This window comes from Pristiophorus japonicus, chromosome 10 (assembly GCF_044704955.1).
Source record: "Pristiophorus japonicus isolate sPriJap1 chromosome 10, sPriJap1.hap1, whole genome shotgun sequence".
Taxonomy (NCBI): Eukaryota; Metazoa; Chordata; class Chondrichthyes; family Pristiophoridae; genus Pristiophorus; species Pristiophorus japonicus.
The window spans coordinates 54,083,498-54,097,820 of record NC_091986.1 but is presented as its reverse complement, the minus strand read 5'-3'; the positions used below and the strand labels follow the sequence as shown (position 1 = coordinate 54,097,820).

Here is a 14,323-nt window from a genome sequence, read left to right as displayed (position 1 = left end):
AGGTTTTAAGGAGCATCTTAAAGGAGGAGGGAGAGATAGAGAGGCGGAGAGGTTTAGGGAGGGAATTCCAGAGCTTAGGGCCTTGGCAGCTGAATGCACGCCCACCAGTGCTTGAAGGATTAAAATTAGAGGTGCTTAAGAGACCATAATTAGAGGAGCACAGATATCTCAGGGTATTGTGCGGCTGGAGGAGTTTACAGAGATAGACCATGTGAAGGGTTGGGTGGGGGGGCGGGGGGCGATTGTGGTGGGGGAAGACAGAGAAAGCCTTTTAACAAAAAAGTTAGGGAGTAACCCTTGCCAAAATTCTTGCACATATCTTCTTTACATTCTGTTCACTTTACATCATTTCCAGGAGAGAGAACACTGATAAGTAGCACATTTATAGCCTTCATGTTTCCTCAGTACACCTTTCATAAACCAGAGACCACACTTCTCTTGAATTGTCTGTAAAACAGGTTTCATCACATAAAAGAAAATCATTTCCTGTGTGATAGCGTCAACATCTATGTAACAGTACCAGTATCAGCATGGCGGTCCCGACCTGCGAGAGACCATCAGCGGCAGGTCAGGGCCATAAAAGGAGCGGCGACCATGGGCAGCGTGGTGACGTACCGTTTCAAAGTACAGTGCGAGCTGGTGCAGGAGGGCGACGGGTGTGAAGAAGGACGTCGTCAAAGTCCAGGTCGCTGATTGGAGCGTGGGCAGGTACAGCAGGAGCGGCGAAGTCAGGGCGAAGGAGCAGCGAGAGATTGTAGAGGGACGTGATCGGGGCCCAGGAGAGGCACGAGTTTAGGGCCAGAAGAGGCATGGGCCCAGGGGCAGCACGGGCCAACCCAGACTGCGATATGTGTGCGCACTAGGTCCGTCCAGCAGAGCAGGTCTCCAGCTTAATCCTTGCCACTGGACCAGGATCTAGCTCAGTCAAGTCCGTGTGGTGGCTGGTGTGCAACGGCCACCACACGTTAAAAAAATCCACGCACTGGCATCTTCCACCCTACACTGTGTAGTTCATGACCTGGAATATTAGGTCCTTCATTGAAACACCTGTGAACTTGTAATATATATAATGACTTGAAAGACTTGTTACTGTAAACTCACTCAGGTGCAAACTTTATTCGCGCCCAAAGTGCGCACATGACATGGTATTCACTCTTATATACCAGGAGCCGCGCACACGTGCGTACAGCCCGATGACCTCCGACAGTGGCGCCCCTGGTGTCTAGTGACCCCAAGCATCAATACATAACAACATCCCCCTTCAAGATCTTAGTATCAGTCTCTTTACAAATTAAGACGGTCTGGGGCTTTTCGCTCATGAGTTGATCGTCTCAGTTCAACTCCAGTTCTGGCCGAGCGTTCTGAATCAGTTATGACTGGAGGCTGAGTAACTGATCTGATGGGAGTGGTAATGACCCAATCAGAGACTGAAAGTCCAGATTCAGTAATGACAGCAGAGTCTTCTGATGAATGAACATTGGTTGGTCACTGACTGCATCTTGCTTAACCGGTTCTGGTTTATCCGTGTGCCGCAATTTTATCTGATCAACATTTTTCCTGCATGTTTGCCCATTCTTGAGCATGACAATAAACACTTTGTTACCCTCCTTGGCCGTAACAGTACCAACGATCCACTTTGGACCTTGACCACAATTCAGCACATAAACTGGATCGTTGACAGAGATATCACCTGACACAGCAGCACGATCATGATACCATTGCTGATTTTGACGTTGTTTTCAGCATGATCATTCAAATCAGGATGGACAAGAGAAAGCTTGGTCTTGAGACTTCTCTTCATCAGTAGTTCAGCAGGGGAGACCCCGGTAAGCGTGTGAGGTCTTGTCCTGTAACTGAGCAATATACATGAAAAACAAGTCTGCAGTGAACCCTGAGTCATGTTTTCTGCTTTGCTTGATCGTTTGAACTGCTCTGCTCTGCTTGTCCATTAGAGGCAGGTTTGAATGGAGCAGACCTTACATGTTTGATACCATTGAATTTCATGAACTCCTGAAACTCAAGACTTGTGAAGCAAGAACCGTTATCGCTCACAACGTCAGGCAAACCATGAGTAGCAAACATGGCACGAAGGCTCTCAATCGTAGCTGTGGACGTACTGGATGACATAATAATATACTCTATCCACTTTGAATATGCATCCACCACAACAAGAAACATCTTTCCCAGGAAAGGGCCCGCAAAATCGATGTGTATCCTTGACCATGATTTAGATGGCCATGAGCAAAGAGTCAGTGGAGATTCCGCTGGTGCTTTAGTTAGCTGAATGCAAGTATTGCACTGATGCACACATGATTCCAGGTCAGAGTCAATTCCAGGCCACCAAACATGAGCCCTGGCAAAGGCTTTCATCATGACGATACCAGGATGAGTGCTATGCAGTTCACGTACAAATTTTTCTCAGCCTTTCTTAGGCATAACAACACGATTGCCCCACAGTAGACAATCTGACTGAATGGATCGTTCATCTTTGCGACAGTTGTAAGGTTTGGTCTCATCACACATTCCCATAGGTATTGCAGACGAATTACCACTGAGGATGCAACGTTTCACAACCGATAAAATAGGGTCATGGCTGGTCCAGATCCTGGCTTGTTGAGCAGTGACAGGAGTCCCTTCACTCTCTAAAGCATCCATTACTAACAGTAGATCTGCAGGTTGAGGCATCTCCACTTCAGGTGTGGGCATCAGCAGACGACTCAGTGCATTGGCACAATTCTCAGTGCCAGGTCTATGACGAATAACATAATCATAAGCAGACAATGTCAACTCCCACCTCTGGATACGTGACGATGCATTGGTATTAATACCTTTGTTTTCCGAAAACAATGAAATGAGTGGCTTGTGATCCGTTTTGAGTTCAAAACGAAGACCAAACAGGTACTGATGCATCTTTTTAACCCCATACACACAGGCCAAAGCTTCTTTTTCTACCATGCTATAAGCTCTTTCCATCTTTGACAAACTTTTCGAGGCATACGCAACAGGTCATAGCTTACCCGACTCATTTGCTTGTTGCAGTACACAGCCAACTCCATATGATGAAACATCACAGGCCAATACAAGATGCTTACACAGATCATAGTGAACAAGCAGCTTGTTCGAACAGAACATATTCTTGGCTTTCTCAAAAGCTCTATCTTGAGATACACCCGAGACCCTTTTCTGAGCAGCATGTGCAGTGGCTCTAATAAAGTGCTCATTCTGAGGTCTGAATGCATTTTTTATGGCCTTGGTTTGCGACTCAGTCAGCCTGATGCCATCAGCAGAAATCTTCCTCCCCAGGAATTCAACTTCAGGTGCCATAAAGACACACTTCGAACATTTCAGCTTGAGTCCCACTTTGTCCAGACGATGTAGAATTTCTTCAAGATTGTTCAGATGTTCACAGTATCGCGGCCTGTGACCAGAATGTCATCTTGAAACACGACGATTCTCGGACCGGACTTCAGTAGACTCTCCATGTTCCTCTGAAATATAGCTGCAGCCGAAAGGATTCCAAAAGGACACCTGTTGTAGACAAACAGTCCTTTATGGGTGTTGATGCAGGTGAGTTTCTCCTGTGTCATATAGGCCAATGTCAGACCCAGTTTAGTGAACGACTTTCCACCAGCTAGCATGGCGAACAGGTCATCAGTCTTCGGTAGTGGATACTGATCCTGTTTCAAAAATCGGTTAATCGTAACCTTGTAATCTCCACAGATTCTAATAGTGCCATCACTCTTTAACACAGGAACAATGGGACTGGCCCATTCGTTAAATTCGACCGGTGATATGATCCCTTCATGTTGGAGTCTGTCAAGCCCAATTTCAACCTTCGCCCTCATCATGTACGGAACAAACCGTACTTTATGATGGATAGGTCTTGCAGCAGAATCCTTCCTAGTCTGAGGAAGGACGTTCTTGCTATTGAGGGAGTGCAGCGAAGATTCACCAGACTGATTCCCGGGATGGCTGGACTGACATATGAGGACTGGGCCTTTATTCACTGGAGTTTAGAAGGATGAGAGGGGATCTCATAGAAACATATAAAATTCTGACAGGACTGGACAGGTTAGATGCAAGAAGAACGTTCCCGATGTTGGGGAAGTCTAGAACCAGGAGACACAGTCTAAGGATAAGGGGTAAGCCATTTAGGATTGAGATGAGGAGAAACTTCTTCACTCAGAGAGTTGTTAACCTGTGGAATTCCCTACCGCAGAGAGTTGTTGATGCAAGTTCACTGGATATATTCAAGATGGAGTTAGATATGGCCCTTATGGCTAAAGGGATCGAGGGGTATGGAGAGAAAGCAGGAAAGGGGTACTGAGGTGAATGATCAGCCATGATCTTATTGAATGGTGGTGCAGGCTCGAAGGGCCGAATGGCCTACTCCTGCACCTACTTTCTGTTTCTATGTTTCTAGTCCAGGTGAATCTGCACCTTGGTTCCAGTAAAATTGCCAATGCCCAGTTCAAACATAGAAGGAAACTTCTTCAGCACTTGAGCACACGAAGTGTCATCCACCAAGGACAACACTTTGATATCATTCCAGTTCCACTTGATTTTCTCGAGCCAATTCCTGCCAAATAGTGTTGTACCATTGCCTGGGATGATCCATAATGGTAAATCGTGAACCACACCATGGTAGGACATCTTGACTACTACACTACCGGTATGAGATCCTTATTTTATGTAAGTACGCAACTTGGCATTGACTGGACTCAGCGTAGGCTTCACGGCTTCAGTGTCCCACAGCTTGTCAAGTGTCCTTTGGCTCATTATCGACTGACTCGCACCCGTGTCCAGCTCCATTGATACAGGCACACCATTCAGCTTCACATTAACCATTATTGGTTGGCTCTTTGTCAGGAACGAATACACTTCCTCCTCAGGTATCTTGGGTTGCATATCCGGGCCAGCACTGAACTGGTCATCATCATCAATGTGATGAGCAGCAGCACGCTTGCTCAGTTGTGGGCACATTCGCTGAAGATGCCCCACTTTTGAACAGCCTTTACAGATGTACTGTTTAAACCAAAACTGATGAGGCCGATGATTGCCCCCACAACGCCAACAGGGTGAAATCGGATTCGTACCAGTTGGCGGACTTTGAGCAGCTACAGGTTTCACATAAGCAGTCGAGTAGGCCCTGCCATAAGCAGCTCTGCCAGACGACGACACAATCTTGTTTACAGTACTTGCCATGGAGCTCTGACTCTTCGATGATATCTGCCTTAAATTATCATCAGTCGCCATGCATGCCTGGGCAGTCGCAATGGCCTTGCTCACATCCAGTGTTTCTGCAGCTAATAATTTCCGAAGGATCACATCGTGGTTGATGCCTGTCATGAAGAAATCTCGCAGCATGTCTTCCAATACATTGCTGAACTTACACAGCTCAACCAGAAGTCTTAGGTCAGCGCCAAATCCCGACGCATCCTGGCCCTCAGCACGAACATGTGTAGACGCGATAGCGTGAGATGATAATCCCCTCTTTTGGCTTGAGATGTTCACGCACCAGAGCGCACAAATCCCCATACTCTTTTGTCCGTTGGACGTGCAATCGAGAGAAGATTCTTTATGAGGCCATAAATTTTTTGACCACAAACGGTGAGAACCGCTCTGCGCCTAACTGCATCACCAGCTTCCTCCATTTTGTTGGCCATGAAATACTGATCCAGGCGGTCAATAAAATTCACCCAATCCTCGCCATCCAAAAATCTCTCCAGAATTCCAATGGTGCCCATTGTGCATGCGAAGGCTCTTGAGTTACCTCGCCGCCAAATGTAATGTTACTGTAAACTCACTCAGGTGCAAACCTGGTTTAACTTTATTTGCACCCAAAGTGCGCACATGACTTTTTATTTGCTCTTATATACCAGGACCCGCGCACACGTGCGTGCAGCCCGATGACCTCCGACAGTGGCATACCCTGGTGTCTCATGACCCCAAGCATCAATACATAACAGAACTCATTCTTTTTTGGCGTGGAAGCAAGTCATCCTTGTTTCGAGGGACTGCCTGTAATGATGATGACTATGTAACCATAGGAACATGGACACAGTACTCTGATGGAAACAATTGCCACTATCACAAATTAAAGGTTCCCTGATTAAGGCAATTACCACCATCACAGTTTAATATCTACAACAGAGATCAACATCACACAGTCAGGCACCTCCTTTCCAATGATAACTTTAATCTTCTCTTCTAGGTAACAAAACCAACACAATTATATTGAAGAAAAAACACCAATACAAAATCATTTATATTTGAGTCTAAATAGGAAATTACTAGGGAGATTTTTCTCCTCCAGCACTCTGTGGAAAAGATCACGTGGGTGCATCATGCAACGAAAAATGGGCGAGAAGGACCACATGCTGGTGATGTAATGTCCATTTACATTAATAAATGGAATCTAGTGGGCTTCATTATAGGTGTGTGATCCTCCCTTCCCAATCCTACTAAATACGCTTGATTGAATTATTTGATGAAGTAACAGAGAGGGTTGATGAAGGTAGTGCAATAAATGTTCTATATGTGGACTTTCAAAAGTCATTTGATAAAGTACCACATAACAGACTTATTCGGAAAATAATATTGAAGGGACGGTCATAACATGGGTACGTAATTGGCTAAAGGATAGGATGTTCTACTGACTGGAGAGAAGTATACAGTGGAATCCCCAGGGGTCGGTATTTGGACCATTGCTTTTCTTGCTATATATAAATGACCTGGACTTTGTTATAGCGAGTACAATTTTGAAGTTTTCGGATGATACAAAACTTGGCAATGTAGTCAATAGTGAGTAGCAGACTTCACAAGAACATACACAGACATGGCAAATGTCTGTGCTGGCAGTCGACCACCTGCTCCCACTTCACTGTCAGAGGATGCTTCACCGAAGATCAACAGGGCAACCAATTGCAGAGGGAAAGGCATCGAGAGAGGTAGAGAAAGGCTATGACTAAGGTAGGGAACACCACAGGGAGAGGCCCATGGAGATGCCAATGGAGAATGCCACAGTGAGTGGGAGAGGCACAGAGAGAGGGAAAGTGAGAGGAAAAGGGAGAGGCACAGAGAAGCACATCCAGCAGCACAGGGAGAAGCACATCCAGATGCTGTCAGAGGAAGAAGGCGCCACAGGGGCGGCAACAGAAGGCCTTATTCTCCCAGGGTATTCCGTTAGCAGTTCTCCTACACCAATTTCACTGAGGAGCAATGTGCAAAGGCTGCGTTTCAGGAAGGATATGGTCACAGAGCTCTGCAATCTGCTGCAACAAGACCTTGAGCCTCACACCAGGGTGAGGACGGCTCTCTCAGTGGCAGTCAAGGTCACAATCGCTCTCAATTTCCACACCAATCAATCTTTCCAGGGAGCAACAGGAGACATCTCCAACACCTCACAGTTTGCTGTTCATTGCTCCATCCGCGAGGTCACAGGTGCTCTGTACAGAAGGAGGAGGGATGACATCTCCTTCCCCATGAGCAGAGTAAAGCTGCACAAGTGTGCTTGTGGCTTTGCCAGGATAGCGGGCTTCCCATGGTGCCGGGTGCCATTGATTGCACCGCAGCCCAATTCAGAGATCTTCCATAATCACCACTCACTGAATGTACAGTTGGTGTGCAACCACACATGCAGAATAATGACCATCAATGATCGCTATCTTAGCAGCAGCCATGATGCCTTCCTCCTGCGCCAGACCAGTGTGCAAGTTCTGTTCCAGCCCCCAAATGAAGCTCACGGGTGGCTGCTCGGAGACAAGGGCTATGCATTATGCACCCGGCTCATGACGCCCCTCTGCAACTCCACCACTCCTGCCCAGCACTCGTAAAATGAGAGCCATGATGTCACCAGGAACATCATTGAGCAGACTAGCCGCTGCCTTGACCGCTCAGGAGGAGTCCTGCAGTACTCGCCTGAGCGAGTTTCTCTATTCGTCTGCTGCATGCTGCACAACTTCACCATAATGAGGGCACAGCCATTGCCACCAGGCATAGCTGCACCACCTCAGGAGGAAGAGGACCAGGAGGAGGAGCAGGAGGAGCAGGAGGAGGAGCAGGTGGAGGACCAGGAGGAGGAGCAACAGCAGGAGGAAGAGGAGGAGTAGGAGAAGCAACAGCTGCGATGGAGGAGCAGGAGCAGGAGGAGGAGCAGGAGGAGGACCAGGAGGAGGAGCAGCGAATCCAGTGTAATCCTGCAAGGGAGGTCCCCTACCGTTTCATCAGAGCACATTTCCACAGATTTCCATCCCACGTCCCGATTTCCATGGATGTCCTCATCACATCAATTTGCCCTTCCATAAATAATCCCCAACACAGCAATGAGAGACAAAAGCAAACATTAAACATTCCAATCACCATTTATGAAACAACAATAATATCTATAACTGTGTATTTAATGATCGCACTTGTGCATTTCCTCATAGCCCCTTTTTCGATGACCTATTCTACAACTTCTCCGCAGTGTGTCCCCTGTGGCTGCAGCCTGGCTGCTGTGTGTCAGGGCCAGAGACTATAGCTGGCCTTGTAGGATGCCCTCTACCAGCTCTGGGCCTGGATGTCCCGGCTGCAGGCTGCACCACCGCAGTCTGGGCTGGCTGGGTGACAGGCATGGACAAGTGCAATGGCAGAGCGGTTCAAGAATGCTGTCATCCTGGGAGAATACAGCAGGTTCCTGCTTCACTGACCCACTCTCCTGGGGCAGCACCTCAGCATCCCCACCAATCTGATGGAGCACAGATTGCTGGGCTTCTGCGACACCGTGTGATCCCCAGTCAACTGCGGCAATGGCAGTAGTCAGAGCTTGCATATCATCATCAAGATGTTGCGCAGCATCAAGCTGAGACTGCATGAGAGCAGTCTGAGCATTCATGAAAGCAAGCATTGATTCTATTGCAGCACCAAGACGTTGCGTTGCTTCCGCGTGTGCGGAAATAGAAGCTGCCACATCACCCATAACACGCATCATGAGGTCTGGATCCACGCAGCCTGTCTGGGAGTATACCATTGTCTGCTCTCAGGCACCCTTGCCATTGCACCTATCATGTCAAAGTGCATGGCCATCACACTTTGTGAGAATGCCTCCGCATCGAGGTCCTCATCTGAGTCCTGTGCAGCAGAACTCGCCTGCGAACTCGCCCTCCAGGGAGATGGCTCCCAAGGTTCCTTTTTCCATTGACCGTGTTGCAGCCTGCCAAGCCCCAGTGCATCACCCAGTGCATACCTGTGTCCTAAACTAATCTCTAATGACCGTGTAGTGCCAATATCTGAGCTGGTGCCTGCAGATGAGAGAAGCAGTGACGAAGTGCTTAATTGCTCCTCCTCATCCCCTTCCTCATCCTCCTCCCCTTCTTCTTCTCCCTCGTGACTGGGTTGGGAGGGCCCAGGCACAGGCTGCTCACCTGCTGGCTCATTATCTGAAAGCATAAATGACATAGGAGTCGCGTTAAGGTGAAGGCAGGGGGGCAGGAATGGAGAAAGGAAGGCAGAGAGAATGAGGAGGTGGAAAATGATAAGGCCTTGATTTAACGGGAAAGTGAGATGAGAAGAGGGGATAAAGATACCATTGTGGCCCCCAGCGGGGCTCAACATTTCCGGCGGCCAAGGGGTCCACCACCTGCGGGCCAATGAGCCGCAGTACTCGGTCCTCCAGGTCGGAAAGCTGGCGCAGTTCAGCTCCACCCTCTTCAGTCTGCTGCTGCTGCATCTGGATGTGCCCTGCAAAAGAAAGGAACCTGTGTGAGTAAGAGTCCAATTATGTATGTGGAAGATATGCCTGCCCTGGTTAAATAGCTGTGACTGTAGGTAAGCGTGATATGAGGCTGTAACTGTGAGTAGGCACAGGTGGTTGGTGCTTGCCTGCTGGGTGAAGTGCTGGTTTTCAGAGTGGGTCAGAGGCTGGTATGTAAGAGTTGTGGAAACATGTACTCATTTGACCACCAGATGGTTGATTTTTTTGTGACACTGTCGGGGTTCTATCCGTGTTGCCCAACACTTCCACAGCCACCTCAGCCCAAATTGCCCTAAAAACTTGTGGAGTAGACCTTCTCTCAGATGGAGGGAACAGTACCTCCCTCCTTCTCTCCATTGTCCCCACCAATGTCTCCAACGTCAGGTCACTGAACCGAGTGGCCCTTGCATCAGGTCTCGCATCAGCCATCGCACTCTTTTCTTGCAGGTCAGTCAACTGAAGAAATGATGAGAATGACCAGGTGCTGTCTGAAACGACATTCCCTTTAAGAACTAGAATGAACAGCAGCCTCATTATCAGTGAATCAAAGTTTTCAGAAATTGGGTGCAGCCCTGGTATTAGTGCCCCAGTTAGGCCATTTGCACCTCTGATACTGCCTCACTGCATTTCTGAGGGAAATTATGCAGACCATTTTACCGGACGCTAAATGGTCAACCCTTTAAACTTTGCGCCCCAAATGTGGCGCTACCAAATTTCGGCCCCTACATTTTTCCAATTTCAGTAAATTGCCCTCTTATGTATTACAAGTCTCACATGGGAATTACAGTCTCTGTCACAGTCGTTGAAGGAAAGGGTGGGTGGGGAGTCTGGTTTACCACACGCTCGTTCCGCTGCCTGCGCTTGATTTCTGCATGGTCTCGGCAGTGAGACTCGAGGTGCTCAGTGCCCTCCTGGATGCTCCTCCTCCACCTAAGGCGGTCCTTGGCCAGGGATTCCCAGGTGTCGGTGGGGATGCTGCATTTTATCAAGTAGGCTTTGAGGGTGTCTTTGAAATGGCTCCTCTGCCCAGCTGGGGCTCGCTTGCCTTGGGAGTGTTGAGTCAGTCATGCGAACAATGTGGCCCACCCAATGGAGCTGGTCGAGTATGATCAGCGCCTCGATGCTGCCTCCCTACATCCCTTCATTACCCCTTTACTCTTTGCCTTGGCAATCTTTCCTGCACTATTTACAACTTTCAGTCAATCCAGAACCCTGTTCTCTCACATAAAGTCCCATACTCCTTTAGTCTGCCCAATCCCGAAGCTATTGGGGTCATCCCAGACATCTCCATGGCCATGCTCTACTTTACCACAGCAATTTTCTCCAGTTCTTTATCCCAACACTCTTCCAATCCAGAATTATTGCTCATCCTGACTCCCGATACTGCACCAAAAAATGTCAAACTTGCAACCACTTCCCGACTAGTAAATCTTAGCCATGCTTCATATCTCCCTTTCTTTAATACCCTCTTAAATCTCCATCTCTTCAATCCACCACTTCATTCACTCACTGTCTTTAATCATTCCCATCTACTGCTCAGTTTCCCCTTCAAACATTGTCTTCCTAAGTGAAGGATGCAAAAGAAATGCAAATTCTTATTGTAATTAATAATGCTGCTTATTTTTGGGAGATCAAAAGAGATTTTGGAGCTTAAGGTGATTCAAAGAAGAAGAGTGAGCAAACAGGAGAAAATTCTAATTTATATATTTTGCTCAAAGTAAAAGGCTATTAATCATAACTAAGGAAGTGGCAACTGTACCTTAGGATGAAGCACTGTGACCTTTGCTCCTGTAACATCATGTGATAGGCTCTTTCAGTGCAGGAAAATATGTGGGGTGGGAGTGAGGGGCACAACTTCCCTGTATTACTCAGGTAAAGCTGAGTGACCTGCAAAAAAATAAAATTGAACACAGCATTCAGAATTCTGCACTCGTGTTTCCATCCCTGGGAAATATTACAATACACGTTTTTGTTGAGAAAATAATGTACAGATAATTACAACTAATATGCACTATAGTAACTGTAGAGAAACAATAGCTTCTTCATAGTGAGGGTACATAGGCAGAGTAGATAGCATGGAATGAGAAGATTTTCCTCTTGCAGCAAAATCAAAAATAAAGAGCACATTAACGATTACACAGAGGAAATCTTCTGACAATTCAAGATTTTACTAATTTTTCTTACAACACAAAAGTCCGCTCCCATAGCCAAGCAATTTTTTCTCTATGATCCAAAGCATGGGATGGGTTGAGGGGTGGGAGGTGATTTTAACCAAACTCGCCTGATGGGAACTGTTATGTATGAATGAAGAGTCTGACTAGATACTGTAAGCTCAAAGTAAAGTGTGACCTTAGTCTTTTATTGCAGGTCTCCAGAGTGCCTCTCCAGCCTGTGAGGCCTCCTTAAGTACAGGTGCTCCCAAGGGATTGTGAGAGCCCTTGGAACTCCAGAGGATGAGCCCTCTGGTGGTTACACAAGGTATTTACAGGTTTACATATCTAACAACACTCCCCCCTCCACCCCAAAGTCAATAGTGTAACTATTTACAAGGTGAGTCGATCTGGGGCCTTTCTTTCCCTGGTTGATAGTCTCGGGGCAAATGCTGGTTTTGGTGAATCATTTGTTGGGCCCTTGCTGGGCTGCTGTGCAGCTGGCCTTGCTGAGCTGCCTGGTGGGGTGAGTCCTGCTGGGCTGATGCGGGTGATGGGTTTTTCTTCGTGGTCAACCGCAGTGTAGGTTGCCACTGGTGTGTATGTTGGGGGGTCAAAGAAGGTAGGGTCCAATGTGGTTACTCAGGATAGTCCAGGAATCTGAGTTTGATTTGGTCCAAGTGTTTCCGGTGAATCAGTCCATTTGAAAGTTTGACCCGAAACACCCTACTCCCCTTTTTGGCCACAACAGTGCCGGGAAGCCACTTGGGACTATGTTCATAGTTCAACACAAATACAGGATCATTGATTTCAATTTCGCATGACACATTTGCGCTATCATCATATGTACTTTGTTGAAGCCGCCTGCTCTCTACCTGTTCATGTAGATCAGGGTGGACTAATGAGTAAGTGCCCTTTTCATGAGCAGTTCAGCGAGTGGACTCCCAGTGAGGGAGTGGGATCTCGTGCGCTAGCTAAGCAGGAATTGGGATAGGCGAGTCTGCAGTAAACCTTCAGTTATCCTCTTCAAGCTCTGCTTGATGGTTTGCACTGCACTCTCTGCCTGACCATTGGATGCTGGTTTGAACGGGGCAGATGTAACATGTTTGATCCCATTACGGGTCATGAACTCTTTGAACTCGGCACTGGTGAAATATCGCCCGTTGTCGTTCACAAGGACATTAGGCAGGCCGTGCGTGGCAAACATGGCCCGCAGGCTTTCTGTGATGGCAGCGGACGTGCTTGCCGACATTATCTCACATTCAATCCATTTGGAGTATGCATCTACAACCATTAGGAACATTTTACCCAAAAACTGGCCTGCATAGTCGACATGGACCCTGGAATACGGTTTGGAGAGCCACGACCATAAACTTAGTGGCACCTCACTGGGTGCATTGCTTAACTGTGAGCATAAGTTACATTTGTGCACACAGGACTCTAAGTCCGCACCGATACTGGGCCACCACACGTGGGATCTGGCTATCGCTTTCATCATTACAATGCCTGGGTGAGTACGGTGGAGATCACTGATGAAAGTGTCCCTACCCTTCTTGGGGACCACTACCCGATTAGCCCACAGAAGGCAGTCTGCCTGTATAGACCTTTCATCTTTGCGCCGCTGGTATGGCTTTATCTCTTCCAGCATTTCCAATGGGACACTGGACCAGCTCCCGTGAAACACAGAATTTTTTACGAGGGACAGTAAGGGGTCGGGCTGTGACGGGTGATTACTCACTCTTGAATGCTTCCATTACCATTACTAAATCGGCGGGCTGTGTCATTTTCACCCCGGTGGTGGGCAATGGCAGCCTACTGAGAGCATCGGTACAGTTTTCTGTGCCTGGCCTGTGGCGGATGGCGTAGTTGTATGTGGACAACGTGAGCGCCCATCTCTGGATGCGGGCCAATGCATTCGTATTTATCCCCTTACTTTTGGAAAAAAGGGCTTTCAGTGGCTTATGGTCAGTTTACAATTCAAATTTGAGCCCAAACAGATATTGATGCATTTTCTTTACCACATAAACACACGCTAATGCTTCTTTTTCAATCATGCTGTAGGCTCTCTCAGCCTTAGACAGACGTCTAGATGAATAAGCAACCGGTTGCAATTTCCCAGATTCATTAGCTTGTTGCAATACACACCTGACCCCATATGACGATGCATCACATGCTAGTACCAAATGCTTATATGGATCATACAACACAAGCAATTTATTTGAGCATAACAATTTTCTAGCTTTTATAAAGGAATTTTCTTGGCTTTTACCCCATACCCATGCGTCTCCTTTACGCTGTAAGGCATGCAGTGGTTCTAACAGTGTGTTGAGACCCAGTAAGAAGTTACCAAAGTAGTTCAGGAGTCCTAGAAACGACTGCAGCTCCGTCACGTTCTGTGGTCTCGGTGCGTTCTCGATTGCTTCCGTCTTCGAATTGGTGG

The 14,323-nt window shown here is 47.5% G+C and overlaps 1 protein-coding gene across 1 annotated transcript in view; it reads right to left on the bottom strand.

Moving 5' to 3' along the window:
- myo16 (myosin XVI) overlaps positions 1–14,323 on the bottom strand; it is a 1,091,439-nt gene that overhangs the window by 651,202 nt on the left and 425,914 nt on the right. The window contains exon 12 of the mRNA XM_070891428.1: positions 11,493–11,620. Coding sequence (XP_070747529.1) covers positions 11,493–11,620 — 128 coding nt within the window. The remainder of the gene's footprint in view (positions 1–11,492; positions 11,621–14,323) is intronic.